Raw genomic sequence first — 26,824 nt, 5'->3', positions numbered from 1 at the left:
GACCAGCTGGGTCCCATCTTTCCCACTCCAGTAGTCTTAGGACCACAGAGAAGAGGTGGGAGTAAGGAGAAACCTGGGAAAGAGGGAGCCCCCCAACCATACTGCTCTGACCTCTAATCCTGAACCAAGCTCTGACCCCTAGCCTTAAAACTCATGTTCAAATGCCTTCAAGGGGACGACACTGCAAACCTTCCCCTAACAGGGACAATGCAACCCACTTCCCTTGTCCAAAATGTTGAGTGCTGAGGTTCTCAGAGCTAAAGACAAAGAGTGGGAAATGGGGACAGGGAGGCTACTAAGGAGTTATGAAAGGGAGAAAAGGTTCCAGATAGATGGAGACAGTGGGGAGTGCACTCAGTGGAAAGGTATTCTGCTGCCAACTCATGTACTGCAATTCAATGCAGACACACACACAAAAAAAGAACAAGGTCCTACTGTATAGCACAGGGAACTATATTCAATATATTGTGATAAACCATAATGGAAAAGAATATGAATAAGAATATATATATATGTATAACTGAATCACTCTGCTGTACAGCAGAAATTGACACAACATTGTAAATCAACTATGCTTCAATAAAATTAAAAAAAAAAAAAACCATCAAGTTGCCAAACAATGTTTTAATATGCTACTAAAACACTAAAACAGAAGTTTTATTTAAAAACGGGTATAGATGAATATATATGCATCTTTAGTTATATATATATACTATATATAATATATATATAGTATATATAAATATTATATATACTATATATATATATATATATATATATATATACATACATACTATATATATATTATAAATGAAGGATAAAACCAAAAGTGATGACCTCACTTTTGGTGAGAAGGACTAAGAAGATGTGACCCTAACCAGGAGAAAAAATGGTCACTTGAAACAGACCCAAATGAACTAATGGTTTACAGGAAACACAGGAGACAGAGGAACATATTAATAAGCACTCCAAAGATATGAGGTTGGCACATGTCAAAATATGAGAAACTCTATAGGGCAAATGGTTCAGTTTATTCAACAGCAAAACTGCAAAACAAGTGGGGAAAAGAGAGGAAGCCGGAACTCAGATTAAAATAAACCACTGAGGGACTTCACTGGTGGCGCAGTGGTTAAGAATCTGCTTTCTAGTGCAGGGTACATGGGTTCAATCCCTGGTCCGGGAAGATCCCACATGCTGCAGAGCAACTAAGCCCATGTGCCACAACTACTGAAGCCTGCGGGCCTAGAGCCCGTGCTCCGCAACAAGAGAAGCCACCACAACGAGAAACCCGCGCACTACAACGAAGAGTAGCCCAGCTCACTGCAACTGGAAAAAGCCCACACGCAGCAACAAAGACCCAACACAGCCAAAGGAAATAAATAAATAAATAAATAAATAAATAAATAAATAAATAAATAAATAAATAAATAAATAAAAGAAATTTTAAATAAATACAAAAAAGAAAAAAAAATAGACTTTAACCACTGAGACACATCAACCAAATGTAATGTTGGACCTGGTTGATCCTGAGATACAACTACCTTTTAGATTTTTTTAAAATAAATATTTCTGGAGATAACAGAGAAATCTGAACATCAATTGGATTTGATGATATTAAGAAACTAAGGGGAGGGACTTCCCTGGTGGTCCAGTGGTTAAGAATCCGCCCTGCAATGCAGGGGATGCCAGTTCCATCCCTGGTTGGGGAACTAGGATCCCACATGCCACGGGGCAACTAAGCCTGCGTGCCACAACTAGAGAGCCTGCGTGCCGCAACGAGAGAGCCGACACACTCTGGAACTCACACACCACAACTACAGAGACCACTCGCTCTGGAGCCCATAAGCCACAACTACTGAGCCTGCGTGCCACAACTAGAGAGAAGCCTGTGTACCGCAACAAAAGATCCCGCGTGCTGCACCTAAGACCTGATGCAGCCAATAAATAAATAAGTAAGAAGCTAAGAGGAATTTCTTTAGATTTGATAATAGTATTGTGATGATGTTTCTTTAAAAAAAAACCCTCTTTCAGAGATACATAATGAAGCATTTAAAGTAAAATAATACGTTGCTTCAAAATAATCCAAAATGGGATGTAGGGTGGTTGGAAATATAAATGAAAACTGTTTGGTCATGTATAGGTACTTGTTGAAGTTAGGTGATTGGTATATGGCAATTCATTATTTTATTCCATTTTTTATCCATGATAAAAATGAATAAATTCAAAACAAAATTAATAGTATCCTCCTCTTTAAAAACAAATTTCCTTTGCTGTAATTATGTCCTTTTCAATCCTAATTTGTGTGTGTGTGTTTGTCTTCTTTTTCTATGCCTTGATGATATTTTTCTGAACTACTATCTTACAGGTGTTTACTAGAAAATGGCTTTGATTTTATTGAGAAATTCTACTTTAATTTAATTTCTTCCTTTATCTTCATTTAATTTCTCTACATTCTTTGGGTTTATTTGTCTTTGTCCTCTTGATATGAAAGCACAGGTCATTTATTTTCAATCTTTTTAAAAAAATAATGAATTTAAGGCTATGAAGTTTCTTCTGAGTATTACTGCTTTGGCTGCAAGCCACAGACCTTGATATGTAATATTTTCATTGTCATTGTTACAAGTTTATAATTTCCACTTTGAGATCACCTTTAGCAGAAGAGTTACTAATAAGTATGTTGTTAAATTCGGGGGCACATAATGTTATTTTTTATGAGGGTGATTTTTTTTAAGAAGTTATTTATTTATTTATTTTTGGCTGCATTGGGTCTTCACTGCTGTGCACGGGCCTTCTCTAGTTGTGGCGAACGGGGGCTACTCTTTGTTGTGGGGCACAGGCTTCTCATTGCAGTGGCTTCTCTTGTTGTGGAGCATGGGCTCATGGAGCATGGGCTCTAGGCGCGTGGGCTCAGTAGCTGTGACTTGTGGGCTCTAGAGTGCAGGCCCAGTAGTTGTGGCGCACGGGCTTAGTTGCTCTGTGGCACGTGGGATCTTCCCGGACCAGGCCTCCAACCCATGTCCCCTGCACTGGCAGGTGGATTCTTAACCACTGCGCCACCAGGGAAGTCCTGGGGTGATCTTTTTGTAGTTAATTTTTACTTTTACTGCACAGAAGTCACTGAATATGATTTCTGTGGTAGAAATATTTGGAATATGTTGATATTTCCTTGGTGGCTTAGATATGATTATTTAAAATGACTTTGATATTTTATTAATAATATGCATTCTGTTTATTAAACATATCTTCATTAGGTCAAGTTTTCTTATGTTATTAAAATCCTTAATATCCTTACTGTTTTTTTCCTTCTCCTTGTATGGCTTTCAGAGAAGGGTGTGCTAACATCCTGCACTTTGTGGATTTTTCAACTTTTCCTTGAAGGTTTTTTTTTTTAAGAATATATTTTGGAGCTCTGTAGTTAAATGAATAGTGCTATCTCTACTTGATGGATTACTTCTATAATTATCAACTATATTATTATAAAGGATCTCTCTGTATTAGTTATCAAATTGCTGCACAACAAATTACCCCCAAAGTTAGTAGCTTAAAACAATAAACATCAATTATACCATAATTTCTGAGGGTCAGGAATCCAAGAAGACTTAACTGGGCGATTCGGACTCAGGGTCTCTCATTAGGTTGCAGTCAAGATGTTGGCCAGAGGGGCAGTCATCTGAAAGTTTGTGTATGAAGGCCCTGCTTCTAGATGGCTCATTCACATGGCTGGCAAATGCAGTTCCTTACCGGCCATTCATAAGACGCATCTGTATCTCACTGCATAGGCCTCTCCATAGGGCTGCTTGAATGTCCTCATGACATGGCAACTAGCTTCCCCCAGAGCAAGTGATCAGAGAGAAAGGGGCAAAAAGGAAGCCACAACACATTTTATTACCTAGTTTCAGAAGTCATACTTCATAGCTGAAGTGAGTTACCACGTCCAGATCACATTCAAGGGGATGAGAGGATAAGGCACCACCTTTTGAAAAGAGGAGTATCAAAGAATTTGAGCACATGCTTTAAAAGTACCTCACCTTCTTTTTCCCTTTTAATACTTTTGTCTTCAGATACTTTCTTCTGACAGTTGGTTTTAGAAGCATTTATTTATATATATATTTCCATTTGAACCATGTTATTTTGGGTTTGGAGTGTTTTATATATGCAACACATACCTGGATATTTAAAAATCCAATTTTGTGGTCTCTGATTTTCAGTAGGTGAATTTAGTTCATTGACATTATAATTACTGATGCTTACACATTCTTGCCAGCTTATTTTTTACTTTCTATTTGCCATACCCTTATTTATTTCCTTTTGATTATTTCCTATTTGTTCTGTAATAATTTATCAAGTCTTCTTTTTTGCGTTTTTATTTACTGATTCTAAAAGTTACACCATTTGTATTGGTCTGTTAGGGCTGCCATAAGAAAATACCAAAGGCTGGGCACATTAAACAAGAGAAATACTATTTTCTCACAGTTCAGGAGGCTGGAAGTTCAAGATGAAGCTGCTGACAGGTTTGGTTTCTCCTGAGGCCTCTCTCATTGGCTTGCAGGTGACCACCTTCTTGCTGGATTTGCCTCTGTGCACATGCATCCCTGTTGTCTCTTCCTCTTCTTATAAATACACCAGTCATATTGGATTAGGGCTCCACCTCCACGACCTCACTTAACCTTAACTGTATCTTTAAAGGCCTCACTTCCAAATACAGTCACATTAGGGGTTACAGCTTCAACATATCAATTTGGAAAGAGAGGGGGACACAATTCAGTTCATAAAATCACCCTTCCTATTTTTCTGGTGAATATTCTTAAATTCTTAACATACTCACATCAGCTTATTTTTCTAACAATACCTGGGATTTATCAGTATTTACTTACTTTGACTTCTCCACTCACCCACCTTGCTACAACCTTATTATTCACCCTTGCTTTCCCAGGAACATTTTTCTGATTCCTAGTATCCCCTTTCCCAGAGCATGGAGAACTTTTGGTGCTTCGTTCAACTTTGGGAGCCATCTTATCTGGACATTTAGGTTTCTGCTTTCTTTTTTCAATATTATTTTGTGTGTTTTACAGTTTTCAGTGGATTCCTCACAGCTTCTGGTCTCTTATGTATTCTTGATTTGAATTCCAGTTATAAATTTTAACCACACACACACACACACACATACACACACGTATGTTCCATCATTTATAGAGATGTGGCACAGGAGGGAAAAGTTGATGTATACACTCAATCCAGTGTCTTAAAACAGAAGAGGTACATTTCATTTACAGATTAATTCTTCAGAGTAGAGACTTCTGACTGGGAAAATTTGAACTTGGAAATCCAAGATAGGTTTGAGTCAATAGAGGCCAGAAAATTCTATATTCATAATATTGTATATAATTACAATTATAATGTATATAGTAAATGTCAATTCTTGCTTCAGAAGTTTACAGGTATAAAACTCTTCTAAATAAAAACAGTGCCAAAGAAGCTATTTTATGTCAACTTGATCACCAAGTAAGTGCCTAGGAGTGGCAGATGTAAGCCTCGCTATAGAAATAATGCCAACGGAAGACAAACTACCCAATAGTATCATGCCAAGGGAAGGCACAGATGGCTGGAGAGCAGCAGCTATAGGTCTTTTTATAGCATTATCAAATAGCACACACTTGACATTCCAACTGGTCCTGTGCCAATGGCCAAGGTAATTAGGGATGTCAACATGAGAAAGTTCAGAAGGCAAAGTCATCCTCATGCCATCCATATGGGGCCAGAGCAGCAATCTTGGGTAGTAAATGACTGTCTTTTATGCCACAGTAATAATTAAGTTGGAGAGGTCACTTGAATTTTGAAAAGCAGAATAAGGTCCCAAAGACACAGAATTAAAAGTATTTCTGTGACCCACAGAAAGAGACTTCAAAACCACACAGCTTCTACTTAGAGAAACAATAGTCTAGAGCTGTGACAATAGTGAAAATTTAAAATATTCTCAGTTTAGAAAAGTTTCAAGTACAGTACAAATATCTTTTTTTTTCTGAATTATTGGAGAGTAAGTTGCCAACACACTCTTGAATACATTAGTGTTTATTTCCTATAAATTTGGATACTCTCCTACATAACCACAATCAAATCATGAAATTAACATTGATAACATTACTCCCACTTAATCACTGAAATTTCACCAATTGTTCCAGTAACAATTCACAGCACACAGATCCGTTTCTTGATAGATTTAGTTGGTATGTGCCTTTAGTCTCCTTATTTAGTATAAAATAGTTCTTCAGTCTTTTCTCTGATGTGAACTTGGAATTTTTGAAGAGTATAGGCTAGTTATTAGAATGTCCCTTAATTTGGGTTCAATTGGTATTTCCTCATGATTAGATCCAGATTTTGCACTTTTTTTTGCAGGAAAGCCACAGAAGGGCTGTTGGGTTCTTATAACAATATATAAGGTAGCAAATTATTTTTATTTGCTCCATTTTGATCATTTGATTAACATGGTGTCTACCAGCCTTCTTCACTGTAAAGTAACTCTTTTTCCTTTTGTAAATAATACATATTTTGTGGGGAGATATTTTGAGACTATGTAAATAATATCCTGTAGCTCATGAAACTTTCTCTCACAGTTACAGCATTCATTGATGACTGTTGCCTTATTCAACTATTACTATGATGTTTGCCAAATTGTGATTTTTTCATTTTGTCATTTCTTTTATATTTATTAAATAGCTTTCTTTATTTATGTACTTACTTGTATCAGTATGGACTTAGGGTGCCTCATTTTATATAATGGATTACAGGTATACTCTGGAGATACTGTGGGTTCAGTTCCAGACCACTGCAATAAAGTGAATATTACAATAAAGCAAGTCACAAGAATGTTTTGGTTTCCTACTGCATATAAAATTTATGTTTACACCATACTGTAATACTGTAGTCTATTGAGTGTGCAGTAGCATTATGTCTTAAAAAACATTGTACACACCTTAATTTTAAAATGCTTTACTGCTAAAAAACAATGCTAACCATCATCTGAGTCTTCAGTGAGTTGTGGTAGTAACATCAAAGATTACTGTTCACATATCACCATAACAAATAAAATAATAATGAAAAAGTTTGAAACATTGCAAGAATTACCAAAATGTGACACAAAGCCATGAAATGAGCAAATGCTGTTGGAAAAATGGTGTGTGTGATAGACTTGCCTGAGGTAGGGTTGCAACAAACTTTTAATCTGTAAAAAATGCAGTATCTGTAAAGCACAATAAAGTGGAGGTGCAATATAATGAGGTATGCCTGTGTAATCATCCCATACATTTTGATATGTTCATTAAAATTCAATTAAAAATATTTCCAAGTTTCTCTTGTGATTTCTTTGATCCATGAGACTTTCAGAGAAGCACTGTTTAATATGCAAATAGTTGGGAACTGTAGATATATGAATGTTATTGACTTGTAATTTAATTCCTTTGGTGTCATATTTCAGTCTACTAAAGTGTATTGTGCTTTATTTTATGGACCAGCAGATAGTCTATGTTTAGTGAATACTCCACATACATTTGAAAAGAACGTGCATTCTAAAGTTGTTGAATGTGGATTCAAAAACTGTCAGGGTTAAGTTGGTTAAAAGGTTCACTAATATTTATGTTTTTTTTTTTTTTTTTTTACTACTTGTTCGTGAATTACTACATTTGTCTATTTCTCTTTTTTGCTGTCAGCTTTTGCTTCACGTATTTGAAACTCAGTTATTTTGTACATAAACATTTAGAATTACGTCCTTCTGCTGAACTTTCATTATCACAAGTGTCCTTCTTTGTCTAGTAATATTTCCTTTGTCCTGAAGTCTAATTTGTCTGATACCTTACTGTTTGCATGGTACATCTTTTTAATTTCAATTTATTGTGTCATAATAACTGAAGTGTTTCTCTTATACACAGAATATAATTAGGTCTTGCTTTTTATCCAGTTCCACAGTCTTGGACTAAAAAAAAAAAATTCAATCTCTGCTTTTTAATTGTAGTGTGCAGTTAATTTGAATTTAATGTAATTATAAATGTTTGGGTTTAAGTATACCATCTTGCTTATTTGTTTTCTATTTGTTCTCCTATACTGCCCTCTTTTGGTTTGAGTATTTTTTATGTATTTTTAAATTTCCTCTATTGACTTTCTAAAGTTGCATATCTATTTAAATTTTTAAGAAAATCCTCTCGGCACTACAATATGCAATCTTAATCTATCACAGTCTACTTAGAATTATTATTATACCACTTCAGTAAAAGGTACGAATGTTACAGCAGTAACATGATGTTAGTGGCATTCATTTCATATCTATGTATGTTATAAACACCACAATGCATTGTTGGTATTTTTCCTCTAAACAGTTATCTTTTAAAGAAATTTTGGCATGAGGAAAAAATACTTTTCTTATTAATCCATGTTTACCATTTCCAAAGCTCTTTATTCTTTTATGTATATCCACATTTGGCATCATATTTGTTCTGCCTGAAGAATATCCTTTAATTTTTCTTATGGTGCAGGTCTGTGTGTGCTGAGTTGTCTCAGCTTTCATTTATTCAGAAGTGTCTTCATTTCATTCTCATTTTATGGTAATTTTCACTAGATACAAAATTTTGTGTTGAGAGTTTTGATTTTTTCAGTACATTAAAGATGTTATTCCATTATCTTTTGGTATCATTGCTTCTGATGAGAAGTCAGCGATAATTCCTATTAGTTGCTGATCCTTTTATGTAATTTTTTTTTCTGGGTATTTTAAAGACTTTTCATCATTGGTTTCAGTAGTCTGGATGTGCTGTGCCAAGATGTTGTGTGCCTGGGTAAAGCTTTCTTCTATCTGGAGTTCACTGAGCTTCTTGGATCTGTAGACTGATGTTTTCCACCAATTACATGTATTTTAGAGCACTTGACTTTGTCTCACATGTTAGTCCTTGTTCATTTTTTGCAATTTTCTTCTTTCTTTTATTCAAATTGGATAGTCTCTATTGAACTATCCTCAAAGTCACTAATCCTTTATTATACAGTGTCTATTATTTTTCTAAGTAGAATTTTTGATTTCAGATTTCATATTTTTCATTTCTAGAATTCTTCCTCCCATGGTTTTTAATAGTTTCTATGTCTCTGCTAAGAATCCCTATATATTCAGTCATTATGTTCTTCTTTTCTTTTAAAATCCTTGAACATACTTATAATAGCTGCTCCAAAGTGCTTGTCTGCTCATTTCAACATCTGGGTCATCTCAGGGTCTGTTACTATTAGCTTCTTTTTCTCTTCATAATACATCACATTTCCCTGCTTCTTCACACACCTAGTAATGTGTGACACTGTTTACGCTCGACATTGTGGATGTCACATTTCAGGGAGTTTGGATTATATTGTCTTTCTTTAAAGGATATTGAGTTTTGTACTAGCAAGACATTAAATATGTGGTAGATTCTTTTGATCCTGTCAAATTGGTTTTATGATATTTAAAGGCAGATCTATTTCAGTTTTGTAAATAGTCTTAGTATGTGGTCCTTATTCTTAAAGCGTGGCATTTCTGAGGTTTCATATAAATGCTCAGTGAGGTTGCTTCACTTTGGCTGAACCAGAATTAAAGCATGTCTCAGCACTCTGCAGCCTCTCCATTCACTCTCATTGTCACAGCAGAGGCTCTTTGATAGGCCTTGTCTACTTGCAGCCTACTCTCCCATCAAGGACCCAAAGGGAACCACCATGAAGACTTCTGGGTCCCCACTCTTCACACAGATTCTCCCTTTCTGGTATCTTGTCCCACAAATTCTAGACCCCTCATCATCCCTGAATTCTGAACTCTTATCTCTGGCTCTTCAGCTGAGTGACATCACTGGTCTCTGCTCTGGAAGTTGTATACAGGGCTCATCTGTGTAATCTCCATTTTTTGAGGAATCATGGTCCTGCTGTCCTTATTGTCCACTGCCTAAATACAGCTGTCTCATATATTTTGTCCAGTTTCACAGTAGGAGGGCAAGTCTGAAAACCAATGTCTCCATTGGCTGCAAGTGGAAGATTCCCCCTTCCCTTACCTCACCAGTAATATTTTAAAACAGTTGAGCCAATATTAATTATATCATTATTTCTCTTTGTTTGGGTTCTAGTAAGAAACAGCGTTGAACTATAGGGACCAATGAGAAGCTGATGCTTTTCTAAAGGACAAGAGATTGGGGATGGACACAAAAAGTGTTACACCTGTCCAGTTCACATGACACTCTAAGATACAACTCTTCTTTGTGTCTCCCAAGATGCAGATGGGTTCTCAAAGAGTAGATTCATGGTGCTGGAAGATCTATCAATATGATGACTAGCATAAACCACATCTACCTGAAAGAAAATCATGCCTAAACATGTGAAAGTGTTCTTTCCTGGAGACATGAATGAGAAAATAGGGAAATAGGCAACTGGTGCTTTTTTGTGATCCTTTTCATATTCACTGCACACAACAGACGCTTCCCTTTTACTACAGACAAACTTTAAGAGCACTTAATTTGGATGAATCATCTCCCCAATAAGCTGGGGTTCTGTAAATCGTTCAAGCTAGATCAGATTGTCATGTAGATTGTCATTCTACAATAAGCAGTCTTACTGAAATCTTTGTGCATTTTCATAAAGAATAAAAGGGAAACAATAGCTTTCTTAGACTTAGTTATGGGTAGTCATCAAGTCATAAATTGCTAACTTTTGGAGAACTTCCAAATCTTTTTTTTATATAAGCAGTTTGGTATATTGGAAATGACATGGATTTTAGAGTCAAACACATCTGAGTTTGAATCACGATTTTCAGTTTTCCTTATCAGTTTTATCAACTATAAAATAGGTATAATAATTCTGTTGGTTAGGATTATTATGAAAATTAAATAAGATAACATGCAAAGCCTCTGGCATAATGCCTGGCACTTTGCAGATGATTAAGAAAAGTTAACTTCTTTAATTTTTTGAGCTGTAACGATTTTGTTCCTGATAATCATAAAGCACTTGCATGCCCTCAAGCAAGACAGACTATAAATTTAAGCAGGCATAATCACAAATATCTCCTACTGTTATCAAAAGGAAAGACTTGCATTATTAATCCTACAAGATTAAAACAATTCTTCAACTTGAAGAGCTGTAATTTTTTTTTTTTTTTACTTTCTTGAAAATGAGTTAAAATAGGAAAAAATTAGGTTCTTCTCTTTAGTTCTTTTACTTTAATTGAGTGATAAACCCTAGTATGCAGTATTTTATAAAATTTCATTTGATCCATTTGGGGCATAAAATTGATGACATGTTATGCTTAAAAGTAGAATTTGTCACATTTAAGGCTCTTAGTGATTAATAGTTCAAACATAATAGCACACTGCAGGGAGTTATACAGAATTGGAAAGCAGCTAGTGCCAGGTTTAACACTTCACTCACCTTCCAAAAATATACTGCAGAACTTCTGATTCCAATTATCCAGATAAGGATATAAAAGAGAATACTCTTACTGAGAATGACTAGAACAGCTGGATAAAATAATTTCTAAAATTCTGTTTGCAGACACTGGAGACCTACCAAGACAGTGAGTATTTGAAAGACCCAAGTTCCTAGACAGAAGCAAAGCCCAGAGAGGTATAAGCCTGATATTTGGTGCTGCTTTTGCTTTCAAAGCATTTGCCAATTTGTAATTGGTGGCCAAGAGCCTGAGAAACTGCGCAGGAAGTAGTGTTTGAAAAGTTGAGAAACTGCACAGAGCTTTAGGTAGAGTTTCAGGTATCGGGCTAAAAGTACAAAGTTATACTTCAGAGATTGCTGAGACAGAGCTTTCAGCTGGGACTCCTGAAGGGCTACATTCTTGACATAAGTATAAAGTGGAAATAAACCACCTCTCAGACTGAAACTCAGCTTCAAATAAACTCAACTCCAGAACAGATTAAAATGTTGTTTAACCTTTACCCTAATTATTTTACAGTAACAAAAGTAAATTCTTTCTGGAGGAAAATAACTAACATCATATACAGCCTCAAATTATCACTAAATTTTAAATATCTTATGTCCAAAATTCAATTTAAAAAAAAAGAGGAAAGAGATAAGAGTAAATGACCCCCAAACAACAGCAACAATGAAAAGGCCTACCAAAAAGACATTAGTCAAGAGAAAAAGAGGAAAAAAATAAGCTAATGAAAGAGAAGAATGGAATATAGTTAATACTAAGAGGGCCAAGGATGGTTAAAGGACATAGAATAAGTCGGACATACAGAAAAGAAATAGTTGTACTATTATTTATGTTATATTTCAATTAAATAATCCAGTTAAAAGACAAAGCTTGTGAGAGTTGATTACAAATATCCAACTCTATATTGCTTACAAGAGATACAATTTAAATATAAGGAAACATGGATTATGATATATGAAGGATATAAGTAAACACAAACCAAAATAAAGCTGGTGTAGGTATACTTTGAGATATGAAGTAGGTTTTAAGGCAAACATTTCTAGAAAATAGAAGAATGTTTTATAATGATAAAGGTGCAATATACCAAGAAAATATAACAGTTCTAAACTGGCATGCACCTAACTACACAGCCTTAAAACAAATAAAATAACAAAAAAGGCAAACAGAACCACAGTCACAGTGGAAAATTTTAATACATCAGTCTCAGTGAAGATATAGAAGAACTGAACAACATGACTAACAAACTTGACTTTATATAGAATACTGTACCCAACAACTGTAAACTGCAGAGTACATATTCTTCTCAATGAACATGGAAACTTCACTATTGACCATATAATGAGCCATAAAAAAGTTTCAACAAATTTCAAAGGGTTGACATAATACAGTAGGTTAAGGGGTGTGTGTGTGTGTGTGTGTGTGTTGTTTGAAATTAGTTGAAATTTAAAGAAATCATGGGCAAAGAAGAATTCACAACAGGAATGTTAGAAATATTTTGAGCTGAATGATAATGAAAAATATGACATAAAGTGTCAGAACACAAAGCTATGCTTGAATGGAAATTATCCCCTTGAATGCATACATTGGAAAATAAAGCCTAAAAAAATCCATGATTTAAGCATCTATCGCAAGAAGTTAGAATAAGAACAACACATTTAAACAAAGTTGGAAGACTTATGCTACTGGATATAAATACTTAAAAAGGACAATAATTAAGACTGGTCTTGGTACAGGGATACAGACCTAAACGTATATATGGGAACCTGATTTATGACAAAGGTGGCCATGTAAAGCACTAAACAAAGGACAGTCTTGTTAATAAACAGTCATAGGTCAACTGGATATGTGTGTGTGTGTGTGTGTGTGTGTGTGTATGATAGAAATTAATTTTGAGCCATACCTAGGTGGATCATAGGTTTGAATGTTAACATTAAAATAATAAAACTTTTAGAAGATTAAAAAGAGAACATTTTCAAGACCTTGGGATAATAAAAGATTTTAAAAATAGTACACAAAGAGCACTAACCAGCCCCTAGCAACTACCCTTCTGCTCTTTATTTCTATGAAATCAGCTTTTTTCTTTTTAAGATTCCAGATATAACTGATACCACACAGTATTTGTCTTTCTCTATCTGGCTTATTTCACTTAGCATAATGCTCTCCAGGCTCATTCATGTTATAGAAAATGGCAAGATTTCCTTCATATTTTGGCTGAACAACATTCCATAGTGTATGTGTGTGTGTATATGTATGTATGTATATATATATATATATATATCTTTCTGTATGTTACATTTTCTTCATCCACTCATGTCAGTGGACACATAACTTGCTTCCAGATTTTGGCTCTTGTGAGTAATGCTGCAGAGGACATGGGAGTACATATATCTCTTCAAGATATTGATTTTGTTACCTCTGGATATGTACCCAGAAGTGGGAATACCGGATCATATGGTAGTTCTATTTTTAATTTGAGGAACTTCCATATTGTTTTCCATAATGGCTGTATCAATTTACAGTCCCACCAACAGTACAAGGGTTCCCTTTTCTCCGCATCCTTGCCAACATTTTTTAGTCTTATGTCTTTTTTGAAACAAGCCATCCTAACAGGTGTGAGGTGATAGCTCACTGTGGTTTTGATTTGCATTTCCCTGACGACTGCTGTACCTGTTGGCCATTTGTACGCCTTCTTTGGAAAAATATCTCTTCAGGTCCTTTGCACATTTTTAAATTGCATTATTTGAATTTTGGTATTGAGTTGTATGAGTTCATTACGTATTTTGGATATTTACTCCAGATCAGATATATGATTTGCAACTATTTTCTCCCATTCCATAGACTGCCTTTTCTTTTTCTTGCTTGTTTCCTTTGCTGGGCAGAAGCTTTTTGGTTTGATGTAGTCCTACTTATTTTAGCTTTTTTTGCCTTTGCTTTTGGTGTCTTATCCAAGAAATTACTGCCAAGACCAATGTCAAGTGGCTTTTTCTCAATGTTTTCTTCTAGGAGTTTTGTGCTTTCAGGTATTACATGTAAGTCTTTAACCCATTTTGAGTTAATTTTTGTGAGTGATATAAGGTAATTTTTGTGAGTGGGCCCAGTTCCATTCTTTTGCATGTAGATATCCATTTTTCCCACCACCATTTACTGAAGAGACTACCCTCTCCCCATTGTATGTTCTTGGTGCCCCTGTCAAAGAGCAGTCGACAGTATATTCATGGGTTTACTTCTAGGCTCTCTATTCTGTTCCACTGGTCTATATACCTGCTTTTATGTCAGTACCACCCATAAAATGGAATACAATGTAACCATTAAAGTAGTGATAGAGGTCTATATTTATTTTTATGGAAAACTATCACTATAACATTGATGAATGAAAAAAACTAGTTATAAATAAAAAGTTTAGTACATGTGTACACTTATAGAGGTATTTTAAAGGATGTTCATTTCTGGATAAGAAAATTTCAAGTGATTTTTTTTTTACTTTGTTCTTTATATTTTATGGTATTGTTTTTTATTATATTATTATTTACTCATAATCTAAATATTTCATTTTCATCTAAGGGCTTACTGAATCATATTGATTTTGCTTACAAAATATCTTCTCTTTTATATTCATTTAATTCAGGCCCTGTTTCAGGTCTTCATTATTTCTTGCAATTGGCATGTAAATGCAACTGTTGCTCTCTCTTAATAGTAATGACACATAATATCTGTTTAGTACTTCCTAGCTTACAAAGTACTTCCAATACAGTATCTCCACTAAGACTCAAAAACAATCTCAAAATGGATTAAAGACATAAATGTGAGACCAGATACTATAAAACTCCTAGAGGAAAACAGGCAGAACACTCTTTGACGTAAATCATGGCAATATTTTTTTGGATCCATCTCCTAAAAGGAAAGGAAACAAAAGCAAAAATAAACAAGTGAGACCTAATTAAACTTAAAAGCTTTTGCACAGCAAACAAAACCATCCACAAAAGTGAAAAGACAACCTACTAAATGGGAGAAAATATTTGCAAATGATGTGACCAATAAGGGGTTAATATTCAATATTCATAATATATTAAAAGCTCATACAACTCAACATCAAAAAAACAAACAACCTGATTACAAAATGGGCAGAACTGAATAGCCAGTTTTTTCAAAGAGGACGTGCAGTTGGCCAACAGGCACATGAAAAGATGCTCAACATCACTAATCATCAGGGAAACGCAAATCAAAACCACAATGAGATACCACCTCACACCCATCAGAATGGCTTTCATCAAAAAGACCACAACAAATGTTGGTGAGGATGTGGAGAAAAGGGAACCATCATACACTGTTGTTGAGAACGTAAATTGGTATAGCCACTGTGAAAAACAGTATGGGGTTTCCTCAAAAAACTTAAAATAGAACTACCAGCAATTCCACTCCTGGATATATACCAGAAAAAAACCCAAAACCACTAAGTCAAAGAAGATACATGCACCTTAATGTTCATAGCAGCATTATTTATAATTGCCAAGGTATGGAAGCAACCTAAGTTTCCAACAACAGTTGAATGGATAAAGAAGATGTCTTATATATATATAAATTGGAATACTACTCAGCCATAAATAAGAATGAAACTTTGCCATTTGCAGCAATATGGATGGACTCGGAGGGCATTATGCTAAGTGAAGTAAGTCAGAGAAAGACAAATACTGTATGATATCACTTATATGTGCAATCTAAAAAATACAACAAACTAGTGAATATAATAAAAAAGAAGCAGACTTATAGAGAACAAACTAGTGGTTACCAGTGGGGAGAGGGAAAGAGGGAGGGGCAATATAGGAGTGAAGGGAAACAAAGGGTTATTATGGGATTACATGAAATCATCTGTGTGAAACTTAAAAATTATAAAGCACTGGAGCTTCCCTGGTGGCGCAGTGGTTGAGAGTCCGCCTGCCGATGCAGGGGACACGGGTTCACGCCCCAGTCCGGGAGGATCCCACATGCCGCGGAGCAGCTGGGCCCGTGGGCTATGGCCGCTGGGCCTGCGCGTCTGGGGCCTGTGCTCCACAACGGGAGAGGCCCGCGTACCACAAAAAAAAATAATAATAATAAAAAAAATTATAGGGCCTCCCTGGTGGCGCAGTGGTTGAGAGTCCGCCTGCCGATGCAGGGGATGCGGGTTCGTGCCCCGGTCTGGGAGGATCCCATATGCCGCGGAGCGGCTGGGCCCGTGAGCCGTGGCCGCTGGGCCTGCGCGTCCGGAGCCTGTGCTCCGCAACGGGAGAGGCCACAGCAGTGAGAGGCCCGCATACCACAAAAAGAAAAAAAAAAAAAAAAAAAAAAAAAAAATTATAAAGCACTATAGAATTCAAAGATGCTTTTATTCAATTAAAAAACCAACCCTTGGGTAGGTACTATATTATTATCGTCATTTATATACATTTTAAAAAACTCAAAAGTTACTGATCTTGAAGAGAACTTATGGCCCAAATTCCATGTATCTACCATTACACCTTCCCATTACACCTTGCTGATTTGGGGTAAGGATAAACCCAAACTCCTTAACATGGTCTGGATGTAATAAGGAGTAGAGTGCATTTCCCAGAACTGAAAGAAAGCTGATGTAGCTGGAAAGCAGAGAGGTGAGAGTGGAGGGGCCTTAGATGCCATATTAAGGAGTTAGAATTTATCCCAAAGGTGACAAGAAGCTGCTAAAGGGTTTTAAATAGAGGAGTGAATTTATAAATTATGATTTTTTTGACAAGGGGTCTGCAAACTTTTTTTGTAAAACACCAGATAGAAATATTTCAGGCTTTACAAGCTATATAGTCTCTTGCAACCACTCAACTCTGCCATCATAGAGTAAAGCAGTCATACACATTACATAAGTCAGTTTGGCTGTCTTCACTTATGGACACTGAAATTTGAATTTCACTATCATGTATTTTTAATATCATATATTTTAAAGTGTTTTGATACTATTTTTCTTTTGATTTTTTTCAGCGATTTAAAACTGTAAAAAGCCATTTTGGGGCTAGATTTGGCTGGCAGGCCATAGTTTGCTGACCCTAATTTAGAAGATGTTCACTTAGGCTATAGTTTAAAGCAGACAAAGAGGTCCTTTCTGGCCCATTTCCTCAGGTCCAGTACCCACATACTGACTTTTTAATATTCAAGGCCTATTGATATCATGCTATATGTCTTTTATCCTTCTATCTCTGATAGATGCTAATGCAAAAAGAATATTCTCAGGTTAACCATTATACTTTTTTGGTGACCCCTTTGCATTCAATGTGGTCATATTTTTATTCTTTAAGGAAGAGATATCTTGGCGGGAGAAGATAATTTACATGTAGGAATAATCCTGTTTATTTTAAAAACTTTTAAATTCAAAGAGGTAATATTTATCAGTATTTAGGCTAGATGATAATTTAAATAGTAATATTTGATCTATTAGAAAACATGATAAATTCTTTAGACAATTTCAATATGGAGCTTCAAATGTATATAGTAGAATCATGAGCTTAAATGGAGCTTTGTTTAAGGCCTTAATGCTCTCTTAAGGCTCTTAATGCTTCCTTAAGGCAGATCTTGGGCTATAAATAAGCAAAGTTACATAGGAAGAATAAGGATGTAGCATTTTGATTGTTCACTTTTACAAATAAAAAGGAAAGTAAAATTATTTCTCTCATTCCCTTATTTTAGGTTTTTACCCTTTACTAGTAAAAATCCTTATGGGTTAGGGTTAGGGTTAGGGTTAGCCTATCAGCAGAAAGCCTATCTGGCTTTAAACTAACATGGAGACTTTCTTTATATTGTTACTGCCTAACTGAGACTAAATACTGAAACAGATATGATTTGAAAAAAATTTATAAGATGGCTTTGATGATTATGTATTAATTAATAGCCAAAGCAGCAAAAATTACAGAGCAATATAATAATACATTGAGAAAGAAAGTTTACCAGACACTAAATATTTAAATACTCATCTCTTCAGTTCTTATCTTCGCTGGAAAAAAGACTGGGACTACAGACATAAAAAAAATAAAGAAATATGAAGAAAATCTACCTTTACTTGTGAGTAGTGTCAGAGGTGAGAAGGTGGAGATAAAGAGTGAAAGTCATTGGGGTCAGAAAATCTAGAGTGTTGTAATTAAATTTCTGACACTGTGATGTCTGCATGCATAGACTTTGGTGAAAATAATAAAATGTTCCCTTAATATACTAATATGCCTGATCAATTTGACCTAACAAAATACAGATGACCAACAAAAGGCTCATACATGTGAAGTAATTAGATTTTTTTCATGATCAATGAAAGCACAATTTAACTGAATGATGCAAAATTAGAATTTAAATAACAAATTCATTCCAAAGTCATGAACCCATATTAACATCTAAAGCATCAAAGCTTAATTTCAACTACAAAATGTCTTCATTTGTGCAGAAGATTCAGGTAAAAGAGCCTTCCAGAAGTTTTTGTTGTTTTCAAGAAGCTTTTGCTTCACTGTTTCATTGACAACAGTGAAATCTCTGTGGAGCAGAATATGCTGGAAAACCAGGAACCCCACCTTTGTTCATCTGATCTCACTGGACACTGTGGTGAAAGATCTTATAAAATAAGAACCTGATACAGAGCACAAAGATCTGTAAGAAACTGGTTGATTTTACTGTTCTGTAGCTAATAAGTGGAGGACTAAAGCATATTTGAATTTATATCCTCTTGGATCCACTTTGCCCTGTGGATACTTTAAAAATACAAGTGAGAACATTCATAATATGTTACTTCTCACTAAAATCTAAGAGACAAACTGAGCACATTCAAGATCTAGGGGACATGTTTTGCCCTAGGTCCTGATTTCTGAAGCTGTACTTCTTTAGAGAATGGATTAGAAAGACATTTAAGCTTGTTAGATACAAAGGTGTCATCCCCTCACATCAACGTACATGAGGAGAAACGTTCAAAAATTATAAATTCTTAGAAAACTTAAAAAATCCTTTGGGTCTGGCAAGGAAAATGTCAACAAGTCAAAAGAGACTAGATGGCTATTGACCAGTTTCATGAAGGCAAAGCTGCAAGCCAGGATGGAATAATGCTTTCCCACCATGTGTTGAAGGCACAAATGACACTAATCCTTTTTAATGGTCACAAAAGCTGACAACTTACTCATCCTTAGAACTGAAGGCACAAAATCATCTCTGGGAATGACTCACCATAAACAGGTCACGAGCACCAATGTCAACAGCTAACAGAAATGCCTTTTCAAATCTCTGGTACCTATAAGGTAGAAAAGAAATGTTATATGTTGTGAACAAAACTACAGAAGAGGAGAGAGCAGTTTGTTTAATTTACTTATGTGTTACTGTTTTTGTTCTGATAAGAAAAATATTCTCAAACAGGAGGGACTTTGCCTGCTGGGATCTTCCCTATGTGAACTCTTATTGTACTTAGGAGAAGCTGAGGCACACAGCCCTGTGGAGGTGTTCAGTGCAACTTTCAAAGATAAACCTAACCAGATTAGGTGCTGCTGAATGTAGAGAAATAATAGCTTAGGAAATAATGTTTCTCATTATATTTTACTTTGTTGTGTTTTGTTATATAAGAGAAAAGTATGGGGATATGGAGAATATAGCAGGATAAGAGCAATTAATAAATCATATAATTATACTTTTATGTTTCTTAGGTAAAAGTTGAGAAGTCAAATGTTGCATTATTACAAAACTCTCATATTTGTGAGTTTGAAAAAATATGTTCTCCTCTGTTGTAAATGAAAATAATAAATGGTTTCTAAGATTTTTTTTTCTTGGAGTATAGTTGCTTTACACTGCCGTGTCAGTTTCTGCTGTATGTATAGCAAAGTGAATCAGCCATCCATATACAAATATCCCCTCTTTTTCGGATAAGTATTTTTTTAAGATACTACTTTTCTACTCTTTTATCCTATCTTTCCTTGAGGTAAAACTGAGAATTTTCTTTGTGAAAGTTTAATTTTAGGCTAAAATACATGAGAACAAACTTCAGTTTAAATTAATTGCCTCTGTAGAAATTTTAAAATCCTGAGAGAAAAGCATGTCACGAACATACAATTTGCACAGGATTTTGGAATGAAAGTTCATCTTTATTTTGTCTAAATGTTGAGACTTACATATAACTGTCAGTCTTTCTGACTCAAGAAACAAGAAGATAAATAACCAAGTTGTTCTCTGTTCTCTGTTTTATACTGTGAAATAATATATATATATGATTAATTGAAATTAATTGAAATTGGAAAAAATGAGATTAAGGTGGACAGGTTAGAAGGTACTCTTCTTTCTAGGTGAGTAATGATTAACATTATGATAAAATGAAAGAATTGGCATTGGCATCTGGCAGTATGGACAACCAAAAATATCAAAGGGCGCTCCCAACTATAGATTGCTTAGAAAATATATGTTAAAGTACAACACAGGGCTCTAAAGAAAGGAGATTTCCAAGGGTACCACACTCTCAACCAAAAAATAACCAACAAAGTCCCTTGATTGAAACTAGAGTAAGAATCCCTGAGCAAAGAGCAAAAATGGGGGTGGGGGAGGCAGAACTACTCTGGACAGTAGTCAAAGAATGGGATGTAGAAGATAGTAGGGACATATCTTCAAATTATAAAGAGAGGATAAGCATTACTCTTGTACAGAATTTGAAAAAGAACAGATACATGTATATATATAACTGAATCACTTTGCTGTACACCTGATCCTAATATTATCAGTCAGCGATACTCCAATATAAAATACAAAGTTAAAACAAAAAGGAAAATTCTAAAGATGCTACCAGAAAACTACTAGAGCTCATCAATGAATTTAGTACAGTCGCAGGATACAAGATTAATACACAGAAATCTCTTGCATTCCTATATGCTAACAACAAAAGATCAGAAAGATAAATTAAGGAGACAATCCCATTTACCATCACATCAAAAAGAATAAAATACTTAGTAATAAACCTACCTACGGAGGCAAAAGACCTGTACTCAGAAAACTACAAGGTGCTGATGAAAGAAATGAAAGATGACACAAACAGATGGAGAGATATACCATGTTCTTGGATTAGAAGAATCAATATTGTCAAAGTGACAGTACTACCCAAGGCAATCTACAGATTCAATGTAATCCCTATCAAATTACCAATGGCATTTTTCACAGAACTAGAACAAAAAATCTTAAAATTTGTATGGCTACACAAAAGACCTGAATAGCCAAAGTAATCTTGGTTCCTTGACATCAGGATATCCTACAAAGCTACAGTCATCAGAAAAGTATGATACTGGCACAAAAACAGAAATATAGATCAATGGAACAGGATAGAAAGCTCAGAGATAAACCCATAAACCTATGGTCAATTAACCTATGACAAAGGACGCAAGACTACACAAGTGAAGAAAGACAGTCTTTTCAATAAATGGTGCTGGGAAAACTGGACAGCTACATGTAAAAGAATGAAATTAGAACATTCTCTATCACCATACACAAAAATAAACTCAAAATGGATCAAAGACCTAAATGTAAGGCTGGTCACTCTAACACTCTTAGAGGAAAATGTAGGCAGAACATGCTCCGACATAAATCGCAGCAACAAGTTTTTGAATCCACCTCCTAGAGCAATGAAAATAAAAACAAAACTGAACAAATGGGACCTAATTAAACTTAAAAGCTTTTGCACAGTGAAGGAAACCATCAACAAAACAAAAAGACAACCCACAGAATGGGAGAAAATATTTGCAAACAAAGTGACTAACAAGGGATTAATCTCCAAAATATACAAATAGCTCATGCAGCTCAATATAAAAAAAACAACCCAATCAAAAACTGGGTGGAAGATCTAAATAGACATTTCTCCAAAGAAGACATACAGATGGCAAAATGCGGATGAAAAGATGCTCAATGTCACAAATTATTAGAAAATTGCAACTCAAAACTATAATGAGATACCACCTCATACTAGTCAGAATGGCCATCATCAAAAAATCTAAAAACAGTAAATGCAGCAGAGAGTGTGGAGAAAACAGAACCCTCCTACCCTGCTGGTGGGAATGTAAATTGGTACAACCATTATGGAGAGAAGTATGGAGGTTCCTTAAAAAACTAAAAATGGAACTACCATATGACCCAGCAATCCCACTCCTGGGCATGTATCCAGAGAAAAGCATAATTCGAAAAGATACATGCACCCCAATGTTCACTGCAGCACTGTTTACAATAACCAAGACATGGAAGCAACTTAAATGCCTATTGGCAGAGGAATGGATAAAGAAGGTGTGGTATATATATACAATAGAATATTACTCAGCCATAAAAAGGAACAAAATAGGACTTCCCTGGTGGCTCAGTGGTTGAGAATCTGCCTGCCAATGCAGGGGACCTGGGTTCAATCCCTGGTCTGCAAAGATCCCACATGCCGTGGAGCAACTAAGCCTGTGCACCACAACTACTGAGCCTGCGCTCTAGAGCCCACGAGCCACAATTACTGAGCCCACATGCTTCAACTACTGAAGCCTGTGTGCCTAGAGCCCGTGCTCTGCAACAAGAGAAGCCACTGCAATGAGAAGCCTGTGCACCGCAACGAAGAGTAGCCCCCCACTCGCCACAACTAGAGAAAGCCTGCGCGCAGCAACAAAGACCCAATGCAGCCAAATAAATAAATAAATAAATAGAACAAAATAATGCCATTTGCAGCAACATGGATAGACCTAGAGATTATCATACTGAGTGAAGTAAGTCAGACAAAGACAAATATCATACAATATGACTTATATGTGGAATCTAAAAGAAAATGGTACAAATGAACTTATTTAGAAAACATAAATAGATTCACAGATATAGAAAACAAACTTATGATTACCAGGAGTGAAAAGGGGGGCAGGGATAAATTGGGAGATTGAGAATGACATATACATAATACTATATATAAAATAGATAACCAATAAGGACCCTACTGTAGAGCACAGGGAACCCTACTCAATACTCTCTAATGTCCTATGTGGGAAGAGAATATAAAAAAGAGTGGATATATTTATATGTATAACTGATTCACTTTAGTGTACATCTGAAACTAACACAACATTGTAAATCAACTATACTCCAATAAAAATTTAAACAAGTAAAAATAAAAAACAAAAAAGGAATAAAAGGAAGCACAGGAAAATAGAAAGCACAAAGGAAGACAGAAACAGCTCAATATAAAAATAATCATATACGTGGACTAAACTCACCAGTGTAAAGACACAGTATCAAACTGGAAAAGTAAAATCTGGTTTTATATTATTTATAAAAGCCACATCTAAATCATACAGACAAAGAAGGTTAAAAGTAAAAGGATAGAAGAAAATAGAAGACAATTATTGATAAGAATGTAAAGTAATGCAGCCACTTTGGGAAAAAGTTTGGCAGTTTCTGAAAATATTACACATAAATTTGACATACAATTACACTCAATTTCATGGCAATTCCTAGGTATCTACCCAAGGGAAATGAAACATACCCCAGAGAGACTTACACTCATGTATACATAGCAACATTATTCATAATAGCTTAAAAGTAGAAACAATCCTAAATGTCAATCAACTGATGAACGAACGAATTAAAATACGGTATATCCAAACAATAAAGCACGTTTCAGCAATAAAAAGGAATGAAGCACTGATACATACTACAAAATAGATGAATTAAAAAATATTACGTTAACAGTTAAAAAAGCAATATTGTATGATTCTATCTATATGAAATGTCCAAAAAGGATAAATCTATAGACAGAAAGCAGATTTGTGGTTGGCTAGGGTTGGGAAAAGGGAGTGACTACAAATGGGCATGAGGGATCTTCTTGGGATAAAGGAAATGTTTAAAATTAGATCAAGATAATGGTTTACAAATCTGAAAATTTACTAAAAATCACTGAATTGTAGAATTAAGTGAATAAATTCTATGGTAGTTAAATTAAACCTCAATAAAGTTTTCTTATAAAAAGCTAAGGTAGCTATATAATCAGATAAATGGTTTTTTGAAAAAAATTATTAGAGATAGAAAGAGTAAGAACAAAATAATAAAGGTTTCATGTCTCCAGGAAGGTACAAAAATTCTAGACTGGATGCATTTAATAAAATAGGCTAAAAATATATAGATCAAATCTCTGATAGAATTAAAATAAATAATGAGCCCACCAACAAAGGGGAAAGTTCAAAAGTTATATCTGAATTTTTGCTAGGCCAAGCAGTAAAAAAAATTCATAAAGAAATAGAAGTCTTAAACAACATAAATTACACAGCTGGATTTACTGGATACATAGAACTTGTCACTCATAAATTAGTGGATACACATCTTCCTCAAACACACATGGAATCCTTACAAAATTATGTTAGTAAATAAAAAAGCATGTCTCAATAAATTTTAAGGAATAATATATACAATGAATCTGTCAACAATGCAGTTTTTGATAGAAAGATAAGCAATAAATCCATATGCATTTAGAAACTAAAATGTCATTAATCAAAGAAAAATTATAATAGAAATTTTAAAATACTTAGAAGTAATTGAAAAACTTGAGCAAATGAGACACTTGAAGGGAAATTCGTAGCCTTAAGTGTTTGTATTAAGAAAAGAAGAAAGGTTAAAAATTGATGAGCTAAATATCCCATTTAATAATTTAGACAAAAATAGAATAATCTCAAAAAGACAGTGGAATAAATGTCTGAAGTACTCAAAGGAAATAAGACTGTCACACAGATTCTATATTCAGCAAAAAGTATCTTTCAAGAATGAAGGTGACATAAAGACATTTTCAAGGAAAAAACACCTCTAAGATATGTATCTCCAGTAGGACTGAAGTGTAGGAAGGGCGAAAGGAAGTTCTTTAGGCTAAAATAAATGATATCAGATGGAAACTTCAGTTCTTCAATAAATAATGCAAAGTACTACAAGTGATCAATGTAAAGAAGATCATTTCCTTTATTTCTTTAACATACATATGTCTGTTTTAAGCAAAAATTATAAAATTGTTTTGTGGGGGTTATAACATATGTAGGTAATATATGTGGCAACTATAGCATAAAGCAGGAGTCCCCAACCTTTTTGTCACCAGGGACCAGTTTCATGGAAGACAATTTTTCCATAGACCGGGTTGGGGGTGGGGATGGTTTTGGGAGGATGCAAGCACATTACATTTATTGTGCATTTTATTTCTATTATTATTACATTGTAATATATAATGAAATAATTATACAACTTACCATAATACAGAATCAGTGGCTCTGAGCTTATTTTCCTGCAACTAGATGGTCCCATCTAGGGGTGATGGGAGACAGTGACACCTGAAGTGTGTTGCTTATGTCCAGTCTACTCCGTAAGATGCAGCTTAATTGTCACTTGCCACTCACTGATAGGTTTTTGACATGAGTCTGCAAGCAGGTGATTTATTATGGTCTCTGTGCAGTCAAACCTCTCTGCTAATGATAATCAATATTTGAAGCCGCTCCCCAGCACTAGCATCACCGCCTCAGCTCTACCTCAGATCATCAGGCATTAGATTCTCATAAGGAGCGTACAACCTAGATCCCTCACAGGCACAGTTCACAGTAGGGTTCACACCCCTATGAGAATCTAATGCCACCACTGATCTGCAGAGCTCAGGCGGTAATGCGAGTGATGGGGAGCGGCTGTAAATACAAATGAAGCTTCACTCACTCACGCGCTGTTCACTTCCTGCTGTGTGGCCTGGTTCCTAACAGGCCACAGACTGGTAGTGGTCCATGGTCTGGGGACTGGGGACCCCTGGCATAAAGGATGAAGTGAGGTGGGTAAATGAACCAGTTGACATGTAAGATTTCTACATTTTACATGAAATAGTACTATATTAACTCTAAGGAGACTGTGGAACATTATGGATATTTAATGTAACCCTTAGAGCAGCTAAAAAGTATAATGCAAAGAGCTATAGCTAAAAAAGCAAACATAAATTAAAACAAAATTCTGAAATATTCAAATAATCAAAAAGAAGGAAAGAAGGAACAGAGGAACAAATATTAGAAGAGATAAACAGAAAACAAAAAAAATGGTAGATTGACTTTCAACCACATCAATAATTACATAAATATTAATGGGTTGAACACTCCAATAAAAAGACAAAGATTGTTAGAATGGATAAAAAAAGCAAAACTCAATTATATGCTGTTTATAAGAAATACACTGTAAATATACAGACACAGTGTGAAAGTAAATGGATGGAAAACAGTGAGTATAAGAATGCTAGAATGGCTAAAATTATCAGATAAAATAGACTTCAAAACAAAGAGTAGTGTCAAAGACAAGGAGGCATAACGGGAACACACAACAATCATAATGTCTCCAGGGTGAGCTGCAGTTGCCTCCCGCCTCTCCAGGAGAATCTCC

The 26,824-nt window shown here is 35.1% G+C and overlaps 1 protein-coding gene across 1 annotated transcript in view; it reads right to left on the bottom strand.

Moving 5' to 3' along the window:
• Positions 1–26,824, bottom strand: part of WDPCP (WD repeat containing planar cell polarity effector) — a 243,648-nt gene that overhangs the window by 77,330 nt on the left and 139,494 nt on the right. The window contains exon 12 of the mRNA XM_081253708.1: positions 19,625–19,688. Within this exon, the coding sequence (XP_081109834.1) occupies positions 19,625–19,688 (64 nt within the window). The remainder of the gene's footprint in view (positions 1–19,624; positions 19,689–26,824) is intronic.

The sequence above is a fragment of the Mesoplodon bidens genome, assembly GCF_964165515.1.
Source record: "Mesoplodon bidens genome assembly, chromosome: 14".
Lineage (NCBI taxonomy): Eukaryota > Metazoa > Chordata > Mammalia > Artiodactyla > Ziphiidae > Mesoplodon > Mesoplodon bidens.
Note: the sequence above shows the minus strand (reverse complement) of the source record. Positions and strands in the feature narration are given on the sequence as shown.